The sequence below is a fragment of the Lepidochelys olivacea genome (assembly GCF_965140295.1).
Source record: "Lepidochelys olivacea isolate rLepOli2 genome assembly, chromosome: 1".
NCBI classification, from domain to species: domain Eukaryota; kingdom Metazoa; phylum Chordata; order Testudines; family Cheloniidae; genus Lepidochelys; species Lepidochelys olivacea.
Genome location: NC_140411.1, coordinates 211,548,347 through 211,564,357, shown reverse-complemented (window position 1 = coordinate 211,564,357; position 16,011 = coordinate 211,548,347). Strand labels below are relative to the sequence as shown.

General features: G+C 47.2%; 1 protein-coding gene across 6 annotated transcripts in view; it reads right to left on the bottom strand.

Moving 5' to 3' along the window:
• Window positions 1-412: 412 nt before the first annotated feature.
• The window catches only part of CASR (calcium sensing receptor), a 172,094-nt gene continuing 156,495 nt past the window's right edge, over window positions 413-16,011 (bottom strand). For all 6 annotated transcript variants that reach the window (XM_084613440.1, XM_084613437.1, XM_084613441.1 and 3 more), the window contains one exon: window positions 413-3,859. In XM_084613440.1, coding sequence (XP_084469566.1) covers window positions 2,457-3,859 — 1,403 coding nt within the window. In that variant the 3' untranslated portion in view covers window positions 413-2,456. The remainder of the gene's footprint in view (window positions 3,860-16,011) is intronic.

The following is a 16,011-nucleotide window of genomic DNA, read 5'->3' as shown; positions in this document are numbered from 1 at the left end:
TTAGGCTCCTAAATCCATATTTAAACACCTATATATGTAGCCTGGTTTTTAGAAGTGTTGAGTACCTGAAGTTCCCTTTGGCTTCAATGGCAGAGCCGACTTTTAAAAATTGTTCCACAGTGTGTATTTTTAAATTTTCTCCCTGCAGTTTAATTGTTTTTAACAAATGTCATTTTAATATGTTGGTCACTGAATTAATTTGCTGAGGTTTTTCTACATATCAGCAGAAGCTCTGCCTGCACAGGTGTATGCACACACAGCAATGAAAAGGTTAATTAATCCCTACCTTGAAAAAGCGTCTCTCCACGTTCAGGCCACCCCTGTGTTCCCCACCATATTCCTCCTCCGCTAACACCACTGACAGTACAACAAACCCTTACATGGCAATATCCTCTGGAAGGTTTATTTTCTTGCCCTGACCAAAAAAACCCCAAACAATGCCAATCTAATAGTAACAAAAGAATAATGAGGTTTTGACCAAGGCATTTCCACAGACCTTTGTTTGTCTCTCCTCCAGGTAAGTCTAAGGCCAACCTACTCTGCTGTAGTGACCAAGAGCATTTTTTAGTATTTTGAGAGAAGAGTATAATCGATTCACACAGGCTGATAACTGTTACACAGAGGGCGCTAAATTAACTTGAACTCACGATTGGATGTTTTTCTAAAAGATGTGCTCTAGGAACTATTTTGGGGAAATTCTGTGGATAGTGACATGTTTCAGAGTAGCAGCCGTGTTAGTCTGTATCTGCAAAAAGAACAGGAGGACTTGTGGCACCTTAGAGACTAACCAATTTATTTGAGCATAAGCTTTCGTGAGCTAGAGCTCACTTCATCGGATGAATGATACTTCATCCTTTCCTTTTCTATGGATAGTGTTACGCAGGAGGTCAGTGATCCTTTAGGGCCTTGGAATCTATGTGGCAATGAATCCCTGACATAAGCCCATTGTCTGCAGTGTGGCCATACAGGTGCATTATTTCTCTGATCCATCCACATGCCAAATTTTCACATCAGTGAGTTCATTTCAAACATCCTTAAAGTGGGTGGGAGAGGAGTCGGCACATCTTATCAAAAATTGGAGGCACTTGCATGAACCTTGAGAAGGCCACTGAAGAGAGTGTCTTTAAAGGTCTCTTCTGCTCACCTCCCAACCCTTAAAGCTTCTCTTTCAAATAAAGGAGATATGTCCTGTACCATACACCCCTTCAAGATGGACCAGGATTGAAGCACTTGCTCTGGCTTACCTACTCTATAAATTCCCCAAAAGCCTAGCTGCTCCAAAATATTCAGCTGACTATTACCTCTGTGCATGACACAAAACCCAAAACATCTGGCTGCCCATATGCATTTCCTCATACCGCACCCAGCCACTTGTCTGTGTGCCCCTCTAATACTCCTCTTTCCTTTGGCTACACCCAAACATAACCACTTCTTGGGGACAGTTTCCCCATCTTGAAGTGTGTGTGTGTGAGAGAGAAAAACTAATATGGCAAAACACAATGTAGGCTGTGATGTGAATGTTTAGCCATGTATGTCATATGGGACATTACAGCAAAGACACTTCATTAAGCATATTACTACTAGGAACATAATCACTCATGGATACATCTCATTGAGCTCCACAACATTCTCCCTTGGGTGGAAAAGTGTCCTCCCTCTCCACCAAAATAGGCAGCCTGGGGGTGACAACATGTCAATGGGAACAAACCAACAGGCCACTTGTAATTCGATCTAATGCACTGATGTCTATGAAGAATACTGTCCAGCATTCACTACTGCTCACACTGGCAGCATCAGGAAGCAGGGGTTGGAACATCATCTTATATAAATAGCAGGGAGGACCGTCTATCATATTAAATACTTTGCATGTTCAGACTGTTGGCTGTACAAAGCATTCAGAATATTTATGTATTTATTTGTTTTATTTTTAATGACCCCTTCCCTGGGGTCAAACTGGAAGTCCTGTTTTAGTACAGCTGAGTCCTTTCCTTGGTTTAACATGGTTAGAGATCTCACATGTTGGATACAGAGGGACTATTATACACAATGGGGAAGAGGGGTATTATACATCAGTGTAAAAGCAGAGTAAAATGAAATTGCCTAAATGCTTACAGCCAGTTGAGCTGCCGTCTGGCAGGCAGGATCGACAATGGCAAGGCAGTAGGCAAAGTTTTACTAAAACCGAGCTGGAGAAGATTTTCACTTGTCCTTTCAAGATGTCCTGATGCCAATTTCTTTAAAACAAATACAATGTCAGTACAAGGGTCCCTAGATGTAGCCTTCTGATAGTCTGTTCCTCCTGTGTGTCCTTTGGAAGTGAGGGTCTCTTTGCTTGTACTAACAATAAGGTGTGGTGGCTACATCTCAGATGCGTCTTCGGTGTCTTTCCCAAAGAAGAAAGCAGGTGAGCTGGTTTCTCTGGAGAACTGTGGTGGATTTTATCATTTTTTGGTTTGTTAAAAACGTATTGTGTTCTCTATGACAGAGCCACCTCCGCTACCTATAAAATTCTGGGAATTTGCTGACGGTAGAGGAGGCTCTTCTGGGCTTTGCACCTCTTGTTTGGTTTCTCCCACTCCTGACTCCTCTACACCTAGGGGTTCGCTGTTCTGTAGAGGAAGCAGGGCTCTGTGCCGCATCAGGCTGTCATCACTGTTTTGGACTTCTAGGGAGTTCCTGTGCTTGGCATTCTTGTTGGCCACAGAGTTCTTCTGGGGCTCCTCAAAGCTCAATGACAGGGTGACTGTCCCACTGCCAAAGCTGACTTTTTGCTTGCATCCCCGCTTCTGCTGCTGCCGCTCCGTGGAGGTAGGCAGAGGACAGGGGTCTTCATGGTTGCTCTTGCTACTGATGGAGGATGATGGGGTAGAGCCTGTGGAACCACCTACACTGTTAGACCTCTTGCGTGACACGTTGCTACGTCTCAGTGTGGCCCTGGCTGCTACTTTGAAGGCATGTGCAGCTGTACTGCAGCGCACTTCCTCAATGGTGTTGCGGGAAGGCTTAAAGAGGATAATGTAGACTTTGTTGAAGAAGATGCAGGCTAACTGCCCAAAGCTGGCAGCTAGGATGGCAATCACCTCCACGGCTGAGACAAACTTGCCATAGGTACTGGCATAGGCAGGTATGAAGGAGATCCAAACAATGAAGAAGATCAGCATGCTGAAGGTGATGAACTTGGCCTCATTGAAGTTCTCTGGCAGCTTCCGAGATTTGAAAGCGAAGAAGAAGCAGATGGCAGCCAGGAGGCAGGTGTAACCAATCAGGAAGCCCAGAGCCATCAGGGAGCCCTCATGGCAGGTGAGGAAGATGATCTCATCCTCCAACTCATGGTTCCGGTAGCTGGAAGGGGGAGCTGTGTAGAGCCAGATCACACAGATGATGATCTGCACAAAAGTACACAAGAAGACCAGAAGGAACTGCAGGTTGAGGCCCCACCATTTGCGATGGAGGCTTGTAGGGATCTTGGCTTCAAAAACCAGCAGGATGCGATTGGTCTTTACCAGGATGCAGGAGATGCAGAGTACAAAGCTGATGCCAAAGGCTGGCTGCCGCAAACGACAAGTCCAATCCTGGGGCTGGCCAATGAAGAATAGCGAGCTGGAGAAACAGCACAGCAGGGAGAACAGGAGGAGGTAGGACAACTCCCGGTTTGTGGCCTTGACAATGGGTGTATTGCGGAATTTGGTGAAGACCCCCAGAACAAAAGAGGTCAGGAAAATTCCCAGGATAGCAAAGAGAGTAAGAGCTATTCCAAAGGGCTCTGTCCAGGACAGGAACTCTATCTGCTTGGGGATGCAGGATGTGTGGTTTTCGTTGGACCAGAAATCCTCGGGACACTTCTCACAAGCACTCGCATCTGCAAAATAAATAACATTGGATGAACAAGTTTGTTAGACTAGAAGGCCACCCAAAATAAAATGGGGCAATGTTTAGCTCCCTTCATCTTAAATACAGAAGTGCTTCCTATAAGAGATTACAGGTTCCAGCATATAATGCTCTGAATGAAGAAGGAACATTGCATGATGGGACCTGTAGCCTCTCAGGAGCCATAGGTCTGTATTAAAGATGAAGGCCATTTGTGAGCCACACGATAACGTTTTGGGGCTGCACTCTGGCTTTTCAGACCAATTCCTTGCGCGAATTTTAGAATTACTGGTGAACAGTGCACTTTATACTGCAGCTCTGCATCCATCCATCTATCTATCTATCTACCTCCTAATTTCTATCTCTCACCTCACATACCTACTTCCTCCATCATGGTGGTATCTGAGTCATTCTGGCTGACTTGATAACATGATGAAAATCAAAAGAATATGCTAGCTTCTTTAGCTGCACTGGGATCCCACTTCACATCCTAGGGAGGCAAATCTTGGATGTATTTAAACTGTTCATTTTAAGCAGACCATCAGTGCCCTTGATCCTCCAATATCTTAAAGCCCTCACTTCAGAATGGCAGGGAAAGGGAATCCGGACTAGCTGATGTCTTTATGTTCTAATCATGCACAGCACATCCCACAAAAACATACAGAACAGAAATTGGGGTGTCCACCAGGTGCATCCAGGCCTTTCGGTATGTGCTTGTGTAAAACACATGGAATGTAGGTGTGGGATTATGTCTCCCTCTAATGGCTAGCATTTCACTCAGATGGGGCTTGTGGTTTTGGTGCTGAAGATCTGTGGATGACCTGTGGTGGGATGCTCATTATAAGTTTAGAACCTACACCTCAGCCATCAGCACCACAGTGCTGCGAGCTGACAAAGCATTCTGAGTACTGATCTGCAAATACCTCTGTCTGCTGTCTCACACTCTTGTTTTCAGAGCTTTCTATCTGAGTACTGATTACAGTCACCGCACATGGCTCTTAAACTGGAGTGAGGCATTTGACTGATATTAATAATGCAGCCAGTAATGCTCTGCTAATGAGGGCAGAATATTCTAAACTCTCTTTCTGGAAAAGAGGTGACATCATGGGCCATGGCATGCCCAAAGGACTCTTCCATGGTCATTGTTGAAGAAGGTTATTCTTTATATTTGCTTAAAAATAACAATAGCCATTAAAATAGTGAAAAACAATAAATAAATAAACCAGGGTTCTTCAGAATCTGTTAACAAATATTCCTCTGTGATATCTCTCTCTTAATGTTTAGCTGGTCTTTTGTAAATTGTTCTTGTGACAAAACGTGAATAGAGAAAAAGGACCCCTGTTAATATAGAACAGACAGTGCAATTTAGGTATTTCATTAACATTAATTCAGTCAAAAGTATAGTACTTATTTATAGCCCTTTTCATCTCACTGGCCTTTGCAAACTGTACACTACTTCACGCACCACTGAAACGCAGCCACCTATCAGAACCTGGGACCATGGAATTTCTGGGCTGCTGACACTTCCGCACCACCACTGGAAGTCTAGGCAGGGTTTCTGCTGGAGAACCCTAGCTAGTCACTGCAGGAAGTACCTCCCAGCAGGGCCTGAGTGGCAGCCCCCCGCAGCCCTCTGATTGGCTCATGCTGGTATATGAACCAAGAAGCCATCATGGACAGCTGTCTGAGCAATGACGCAAACAGCCTACTTGCTTCCGCTCCAGACCTTGCCTTGCTGTGGATCATAGACTCTGGCTTCTGACCCTGGTTCATTTCCAACTCAGCTACTTGCCAGTTGTCTTGTAACCTGGTGCCTGACCCTGACTTTCTGGTATCCTGACCCGGCTTGAGCCCAACTCTGCTGCTCATCTCAACTGCAACTTGGTAACTGACCACACAGGCCCCCCAGAGCCCAGGTCAGACAGTTTTCTCAGACCCCTTTGGTTCCCCACTCCATCCAACCCCTCCACAGATGATGGAAGGGGCAGGCTGCCCTCCAACAGTGGCTCCCTGAGGGCCTGGGACTTTCAGGACCAAGTCATCTGCCTGCAGGCAGAGAACCTCATGCTAAAGGCCCAAGTGAGGTATCTCTGCTGAAGCACAGAGCCTCTGTGAGCAGCTAGCACACTCACAGGGAGAAACAGCTACGCTATGGACCTGAATCGGCTCCCACGGTCCCACTGCCCAAATGGCTTGGTGGGGAGTGCCGGAAATTCTGGGGGTTGCTGAAACAATGCAGGCTGCTTCTCCTGCTCTGCCCCAGTACATACCCCACAGACCAAACAAAGGTGGCGCTAGTAGTCAGTCTTCTTACCAGCAAAGTGCTTGATTGGACATCCCCATTGGAGCAGAACAGCCCTGTGCTCTTAAACTGTGATGCCTTCCAGAAAGCCTTCTCAACCATTTTTGAGGACCCGCATTGGATCTGCTCTACAGAGGCTGCCCTCTGGAATCTTCACTGGGGGAAAGGGCTGGTCATCTCCTATGCTGCACATTTCCAACGGCTTGTGGCTGATGTCAAATGGAATGGAGCAGCCCAGCTATACCAGTTCTGGTGAGGACTCAGTGAGGATGTAAAAGATGAGCTAGTTGCATTGAAAGCCTCACTTGCTTAGAGGTCGGTCTTGATCTTGCCCTGTGCATCGACTCTCAGTTACATAAGGGGAGGGAAGAAAGCAGGGGAGCCTAATGCCCCCGTGCAAGAGGGTTACTTGCCCTGTGCAGTAACTGAGGTTCTTCGAGACGCGTCTCTATGGGTGCTCCACTGTAGGTGTGACAATGCCCCCTGTGCCTTGGATCGGAGATCTTCACCAGCAGTGCCCATCGGACCGCACATGTGCCCCTTCCCTCTCTCTTGCTGTGTGCGGGATATATAATATATATATATATATATATATAGCGCTGTGCAATCTGATTGCCCCCAGTTCCTTCTCTGCCACAGAGTTTGTTCTCAGCTCCGAAGCAGAGGGGAGGAGGGCGAGTAGTAAAGCACCCATAAGGACACACATCTTGAAGAACCTCAGTTACCGCACAGGGTAACAACTTCTTCTCTGAGTGATGTCCCTGTCCGCGCTCCACTGGAGGTGACTAGAAAGTAGTGCCCCTTGTTGGAAGGCTGGGGCTTTGAAGCGACATGTACTGCTGAGGAGAGGACAGCATCTCCAAGGAGAGTGTCCATTGCCTATGTGGCAGCCTTATAAATGTCATCAATGGGGACATTATTAAGAATGGCAATTGAGGTAGATAACAAATATATGGAATGTGTTCTGATTGAGGTAGGAGGTTGTCTATCGTGGAGTTTGTAAGATAAATGTATACATTGGGAGATCCATTTAGAGAGGTATTGTTTAAATATAGCAGTTTAGATCTTTTGGTTGTGGAGAGGAATAATCATGGAAATTTCCGGAAGGGGTTAGTCCTATCCAAGTAGATAGCTACTGTGCACGTCACATCTAGGGTGTGTAGAGCCACCTCCTGTTGATTATTGTGAGGCTTCAGAAAAAAGCAAGGGAGGTGTATCAGTTGATTGAGATGAAAAGCTGTTGGGACCTTTGGTCAAAATCTTAGGTGTGAGCATAGTGTAACTTTGTCTTTATAAAACACCGTGTATGGTGGATATGCCATGAGGGCTGTGATTTTGCCCACCTGTCTAGCAGAGGTGATGGCAACAAGAAAGGCTGTGTTCATTGCTAGGTGTTTGTAAGAACAGGTTGCCACTGGTTCAAACGGTGGCTATTCAGGGAACGTAGGACTAGGCTGGGGTCACAGGCTGGGATTGGGTCTCATATATGGGGATAGAGATTTTGAATATGCCTCAAGAAGCACTTTGTGAGCAGGTGTCTGAAGACAGAGTGGACGTAAATAGAGGAGTGAAAGGTAGTGATTGCCACCAAGCGTACCCTAATAGAGCTATTGGCCAATCCTGACTGTTTAAGGTGGAGAATGTAGGCAAGAATAAGGGGCACGGAGTGTGTGCTGCATCAACCTGGTGTGAGGCACTCCAGCAGTGAAATCTAGTTCATTTGTGAATGTAAGTTCATCTGGTCATCTCACGCCCGCTATTCAAAAGTTTGACTGCATCTGAGCAGATTATTTCTGGACCCTGGGACCACAGAGGAGCCAGGATTTGAGGTGGAGCATCTATGGATTGGGATGGAGATGCGTCCTGTGAAAGGAACCATGGTATTAGGTGGAGAGAGATCAGCGGGCATACCATCGTGCATAGAAGCTAAGTATAACGGACCTATTGTGGCCATGTTGGAGCTACTATTTTGCAAAGTGCTCAGAATAGGAGGGAAAAAAGAGGGAAGACATAGGGGAGTGGTGCATCCCAGGTTATGAGGAACATGTCCTCCAGTGATCTGTGCCCCAAGAGAATTCAGCCTGGAAGAGAATTGAGCGCAGCGGGCATTGTGTTGAATGGCAAAGAGATATATGGTGGGACTGCCCCATCAGTTGAATATGGGTTGAAGTGCTTGCATATCCAGCTCTCAGTCATGATCATGTGAGAACATCCTGTTCAGTGCATCCACAGTGGTGTCCTGGTGCCCTGGGAGGTATGCGGCTGAAATGGAGATGTCGTTCTGGATACACCAGTTCCAGTTTGATCGCCTCCAAGCATAAGAGTGGGACCTCGCTCCACCTGCCCTGTTGATGTAATACATGCAGGCGAGATTGTTCATCATCACTCTGATGGTATGATGTTTGAGAAGAGGTAGGAAATGTTGGCAGGCATTACGGACTGCTCAGAGTTCTTAGGAGGTTGATGTGTAAGATGGAGTCGGTGGACGAACATCTGCCCTGTACTGTGTGTTCATGTATACGTGCTCCCCCAACTGATTAGGGAAGCATTGTGGTTCAGATCATAGTCCGTGATGGTTGTAGGAAAGGAACTCCAACACAAACGTCACTGAGCTGTGTCCATCACAGCAGTGAGTCCTTGACATAGATAAAAGTTTGTGAATGCTGTGCTTGTGGGGGAGGTATACAGGATGGAGCCATGCTTGAAGACCTTGCATGTGCAGTCTTGCATGCCTGACCACAAACGTGGCCGCTGCCATGTGGCCTAGAAGCTGGAGGCATGTTCATGGAGAGATCTGGGGGGCAGAACCATGCGGCGGATATCAGATCCATTATAGCTGAGAATCTGTGAGGTGGTAGGATGGCTCTGGCTTGTATGGCATCCAACTATGCACTGATGAATTCCAGCTGTTGTACTGGTGTTAGAGTGGACTTTTCTAGGCTCACAAGGAGGTCTAGCTTTGTGAACAGGTCCATTGTTACATGGACGGCTCGGAGAGTGTCCATTTTGGATGGGGCCTTGAGGAGACAATAGTCCAAGTATAGGAAAATGATTATTCCTTGTTTCCTTAGGTAGGCCATGATTATCGTGAGGACTTTGAAGAACACCCGAGGCACAGTGGATAGTCCAAAGGGCAGTATTTTGTACTGGTAATGGTCGGTGCCCATGACGAACTGGAGGAATTCTCTGTGAGCAGGATGTATGGAAATATTAAAGTATGCATCTTGGAAGTCAAGCGCTGAGAACCAGTTCCCCTGTTCCAGTGCTGGGATAATAATGAAGAGGGTAACTATCTTGAAACATTGCAGCTTGATGAATTTGTTTAGATTCTGAAGATCTAGGATGGGACACCAGCCGCCGGACTTCTTCTGACTCAGAAAATAGTAGGAGTAGAAGCCCTGTCCCATGTGTTGGGAAGTAACCTGTTCTATGGCTCCCAGTTGCAGAAGATGACTTATTTCTCCCCTTGAGAGGGGTCCCTGAAGAGGGATGGTGAGGAAAGGTGGTGGGGTGGGATATATAGAAGGGGGACCGAGTATCCTTCCTTAATTGTCTCTAGAATCCACTTGTCCAAGGTGATGAGACTTTAAGATGGGGAAAACGGAGCTAGTCGGTCACCAAACTGTTGGAATGTCAGGGATGGTAGGGATAACTGGAACAAGGGAAGGCTTCTTGGTACCTTGACCACACCTTCAAAATTGTAATTTTGGTGCTACTGCGTGAGAGGTAGCCCCTTGAGGAGTGGGCTATCTACTTTTAGTCAGAGTCCTTTGTTGACAGCATTGTGTATTGTTGAATTTGGGATTGCGGGGGGAGTTGGTACTTCGCCGAACGTCTCTTTGGTGCTGGCGTATATATCCTGAGAGAATGAAGTGTAGCTGGGGAGTCTTTAAGGGAGCGCAGAGAGTTTTCTGTGTGCTCCAAGAATAGCTTCTGACCTTTGAATGGTAAATCCTCTACTGGTAAGTCATGGCAGAGTGCCTCCAATATGGAGTAGTTCAGATAATTATACTTGGTCATAAGAGCTTCATAATTTGAAATCCTAAATTGGAGCATGGCTGAAGAATGTCTTGCATCCAAATAGGTCCAGGCGTTTCCAATCTCTGCCTGGATGACTAGAGCAAGATTGGTATTGACGGCTTCTCTCCTGCACCTCACTGACCACCAAAGAAGTGGGGTGGGGTACCAAAATAAAAATTCAGCATCCTTCTCCAGAACATAATATTTTTTGTTGGCACATTTGCAGGTCAGAGAGATGGAAGCTGTGGTCTGCCACAGAACCTTCACAGGTTCGAGAAGAGCCTCATTGATTGGTAGTGTGATCTTTGAGGAAGAGGATGTGTGGAACATATTCAGCTGTTTATGTTGCTGGTCTTTGGCTTCCTCCAATGGAATCTATAAGGAGTCTGCCATCCTATGGAACAGATCTTGAAAATGCCTGAAGTCATCGGCAGATGCAGGGGGTGGAGGCATAATCTCCTCGTCAGGTGAGGAGGAAGAAAAACGTAAAGTTGGAAAAGCCTCCACTTCGTGCCCTTCTTCCTGTTTTTCCTCCTCAGTGGGTACCAGTGGCAGTTTGACTTCCTGAGGTGAGAGACTGATGGAGAAGGGAGAGGTATAGGTCTCTGGCTTTCCTCTCTGGGAGGGTTCCCGAATTGTGCCCTGAACATGGCCCCAGGGTCCCAATGCGACCAGTTTGGTGGAAGTGTGTGATGAGGTCACCTATGAATAAACAACCTGAAACTGGGGTACCACTGGACCCCCTTAACTCTCTAGCCTGGGCTGTCTCTCACAATGCTTTGCAAGTGAAAAGCAGCAACCCCTCGGGTGCTGATATCACTCAGTACAACAGCATATGGAGCCCCACACACAGCTAAATTACATGAATTCTCCCTGAGCCACTCATGAATCACACAGTGAAAGTCTCCCAACCACCCAGCCTTGCAGGTGGAATATACCATCTTGCCCTCATCAGGAGCCTGACCAGTATAACTTTATTACCCACTTCACCCCTCCCTCAATGTGGAGAGGACACATACTAGCCTTTGTAAACTGAATTGAGATTTCCCAAGCATTTCAACCAAAATACACTGTTTTAGGTAAAATATAAAACAGATTTATTAACTACAGAAATAGATTTTAGTGATTAGAAGTGGTAAGCACAAAAGGTCAGAGATAGTTACCAAAGAAAATAAAAGGTAAGCTCAGTCTAAATCTTAAACCTTATTAGAATAGGCAGTATTTAGATCAATCTGTTCTCTCACCCTACTAGATGTCAAGTTTTTAATACACAGGCTTCCCCTTTGAACCTGGGACGAGTCTCCTCAATTCAAGCCTTTGTCTTCCCAGTGTTCTTGTTGCTCCCAGTGTAGGTGGGGGAGGAGAAAGGCAAAGGCATGATGCCACTGTCCCCTATTTTATATCCTCAGTCCATATGTCTGGAAAACAGTAGCCCAGACATGTCCTGGTGGGCTTTGCTGAGTCACAGAGTTGAGCAATCCCCCATTGTGTGAGGCTTGTGCAGCCCTCTTACAGTATTGTAAATTCCTTGTTTACAACTCCCCTACTGATTAATGGTCGCTTAACACCGTCCTGGGAGTGGATCACCACCTAGCAGTAGAGACTCTCAAACTTACAACATATTTCAGTAACAGCCATACAGTAAAATCTCATAACTTCACACACACTAATGATATACATATTTGGACAGAACAATGGGTTTCAGCAGATCATGACCTTTCATATGATATCTTACATGGCATGCTTTGTATGAAATATATCATAATTATATGACAAGGATGAATATGAGGGTTCCAGAGTGCTACTTTGAGGTACAGAGTGCCATAGAGTGGTATATGTGGCTGCATCCATGGTGGTCCCTGTCAGGATTGCGGGCCAGAGGTAGTTTGCATATAGTAAGGATAAGCCAGTGCAATTTGTCCAGTAGTCGAGGGAACAATGGAACCCTCATCCTCCTTCTCCATTCCCTCCTCCTCACTGGGGAAGGGAGGCGCTGTTCTCAGCGGAGAGAGGGAGGAATTTCGTGAGTCCAGAGAGGAGGGTAGAAGTGGTGGGAGGTCCTGTCAAAAAAGTGAGGACTTACTCGGTGTCGATGGCTTCATTGGTGCCAGAAATGGTGTCGGTGCCATAGCTCCTGCACACGGGCCACCTCGGTCTCCAGAGCTGGGAAACGGTGCTGAGGGCTGAAGGTCTGCACAGATAGGGTCTTTAGACTGTTTCTTGGAGTCGGTACCAGAGGTACTTGGATGAGCCCTGGACCTGTGTCCCCTGTCGGATGAGGTTGAAGCCACCGACCTAGCTGGGGATGGTATTCTGGCAGGCTGCGCCTCAAAAGTGTGAGGAGGAGGAAGCCTATTTCTTGTCAAATGCACAATCACAGTATGACTTTCTCTTCACAGTGTGTGGAGAGTGGGGATCAGCTGATGACCTGGCAGAGCATGAGAGCCTCTCTGGGGAAAGTCCGGACCCAGGTTCATTGTCGCATGTAGCGATTTCTTCATGAGGAGAAATTTCAATCTAATGTCCCTTTCTTTCTGGCTCTGGGTTTCACGCCAAGACAAATGGGAACATTTTTGAGGGACGTGTCCCTCTCCCTGACAAAGGATACACTGCAGGTGGCCATCTGTTATCAAGAAGACGGCGCCACACGAATCACACCTCTTAAACCCGGAAAAGCCGGGCATAAGAGTGAATGGAAAAGGCTTCCTGGTTGGCAAGGGCAGGAAGCGGCGGAAAACAGAAACCTAAATTATGAGAAGAACTGTAAACATAGGAGGAAAATACTAACTAAGAGGGTATAGGAGAAGTGGGCTCTGCTAGTAGAGTCCGTCCCAGACCAAAGATGTTGGAGAAGGAACTGGGGTCGGTTGGATCGCACAGCGTGTGCGCGCGCGCTCTCTCTCATTCATATATATATATATGAATGTCCCACGTGCAGTGCAAAAGAGGGGAGGTGCCCATGTGCTGTCTGATGGGCACTGCTGATTAAGCTCTCCAAACCCAGGCGCAGGGGATGCTGCCACACCTACAGTCGAGCACCCACAGGGACATCACTTGAAGAGGAACTGCCTGCTACACCAAAGCCTGTAGACCCAAGTCCTGAACTGATGCAGGTTTGCCTGGGTTGCAGACACCTGACTTCGGAGGAGAAAGAATGTCAATGGCAGCTGAAACTCTGTATTGTGGGGTTCCAGGACATGCCCATGCCTCCGGTCCAGCTCAAAAGAGCTTGGAAAATGGACCAGTCCAAGTCCGGTACGGGGGTACAGCTTGGGCATTACCAGAGCTCCGTGCTCTAGAACCACCCTCACCCCTCAAGTAGAACCTGACCCAGGAACCATGGGGTCTCCCTGCATTTCTAATTGCTGCTGAGGTTGTGGGTCTTCAGGCAGGCGCAGCAGATCCCACCACAACTGCTGATGATAGATGTCCCTGTCAACTTTATAGGCACTAAGGTAGCCCAAATCATCCAGATCCCTCTCTGGCCAAAACCTACACCAGACCTGGTAGAAATGGTTGATGGGTCACCTCTGCTGTCAGGACTGGTGACCCAAAAGACCGGTTCCTTTAGAGGTCGCAGGGGAAGGGCACTAGGAAATAATATGTTTTGATGTGCTCCACTCTCCATTCTTCCCAATAATTCTTGGCACTCTTTGGTTGGAGCGACATGGCCTGCGTATCTCCTGGTGGTGGAGGAACATTTGCTTCTTCTCTAAATATTGCCAGAAAGTTTGCCTCCAACAAATCAACAACCCCCCAGGTTACCTGCAACCAGGGCCCCAGGGTCAGATAAGACCCTTGGAAGCGAGACCCCCGATGGCAGGGGCTAACCCAGAAAGGAGTAACTCCAGACCAGAACCTCAGCTTCCCTTACAGACACCGAGACTACCTGGGTGTGGTGGAAAAGAAAAACATGGATTCATTACCCCCACATAGGGACTACAACTGTCCAACAGACCTACAAACCAGGGCACAGCTGCCCTGTGGATAGATATACACCATGCCTGAACCAGAAATGGGGCCACTATGCATGTATATCCAGGAAAATCTTGTAAAGGGCTTCATTCATTCCAAGATTCACCTCTTCAGCAGGGGCACCAGTCCTCTGTGCAAGAAAAGAATGGATCACTGCACCTCTGCATAGACTATCGTCAGGTGACTATTTGTAACCAGTACCCCTTGCCCCTCATCCTGGAATTGCTGGACCTCCTGATGACTCACCTAGGTTCTGGGGCGCATACAATCTAGAGCACATAAGGCCTGGGGACAAATGGAAGACTGCTTTTTGTACCTGATACGGGCACTTTGAATACTCAGTAATGCTGTTTGGCTTAACCAGCACCTTCACAACATTTCAAGAGTTTGTAAAAAATATGTTCAGGGACATCTTGGACTGTATATGATCACCTATCCTGATGATATACTGGTGTTTTCTGAGAACCCTGAGCAGTACTGTCTGGTCTTCCCTGGAGACACTAGGGAAGCATGGTTTCTATGCCAAACTAGAGAAGTGCACCTTTGACCAGACCACCCTTGAAGTTTTATGTTCCCTAGTCTCCCCGGAGGGTACTCAGATGGACCTGTAGAAGATGGAAGCCATTCACAACTGGACAGCACCCAAACTCCTCTGAGAACTTCAGCGCTTCCTGGACTTTGCAAATTTTTATAGGTGATTCATCGCCAACATCTCAGAACAAATAATCCCCCTGACCTCCCTCCTTCATAAAGCCATTTGGTTCACTTGGTCACCTGAAACCCAGCTCACTTTTGACCGGCTTAAGATCGCCTTCACCACAGCCCTGATTCTGGCATACTCTGACCCAGTTTTCCTGTTAAGAGTGGAAGTGGATGTATCCAACATGACTGTCAGGACAGTACTCTTGCAGAGAGTTGGACCCCAGTCAGTTCTGCACCCTTGTGCATTCTACTCTCAAAAACTCACCCCTACAAAGATACACTATGGCATACTGGACAAGGAGCTCGTCGCAATCAAAACTGCATTTGAAGACTGGCGTCATCACCTTGAGGGAGCTTGGCACACAGTACAGGTTTTTACTGACCATAAGAACCTGGAGTACCTCTGCAAGGCTCAAGATTTGAATCAGAGGCAGTTAAGGTAGGCCTTGTTGCTCTCTGAGTTCGAGTTTATTCCCTAATGCCTAGGAAACTGAAATGGGAGAGCCAGCCTCTATCGCGGAAGGGGAGCTACTACCAGGAAAACAAGGAACTTACTTCTGAGACTCCCGCCTCCTCAAGCCTAGTAATGTTGTCAATGCCACAGTTCAGCAAGACCTGGTCACCCTTATCCATTTTGCCTTGAAAGAAGACCCACTTGCCCAAAGAACACAGTCTATGCCATTGTGGGCAAAGAGACACTGTTCTGTGAGGAATAGGATAACTTACTTTGGTAAAAAGAAAAGGAGTACTTGTGGCACCTTAGAATTCGATGCATCCGATGAAGTAAGCTGTAGCTCACACATAGGAACCTGCTTCCCACGTCCACACCCCTGACCTGGTTGGGGAATGGCACAGGACTCATCACGACTAGCCTGGCCTGGAACCACCTTGAAGGGGGGTACTGTAAGAACCTGTGGGATTAGAACCTGGGACTGTGGGGTTCTGGGCCACTGAAGCTTCTGCATCGCCATTGGAAATTTAGGTTGGGTTCCTGTGAAGCTAGACGTTACAGGAAGTACCACCCAGCAGGTCCTGAGCAGTGGCTCCCTACAGCCCACTGATTGGCTCATGCTGGTATATAAACCAGAAAGTCATCATGAGGAGTTGTCCTAAGCAACAACACAGACTGTCTGCTTGCTTCTGCT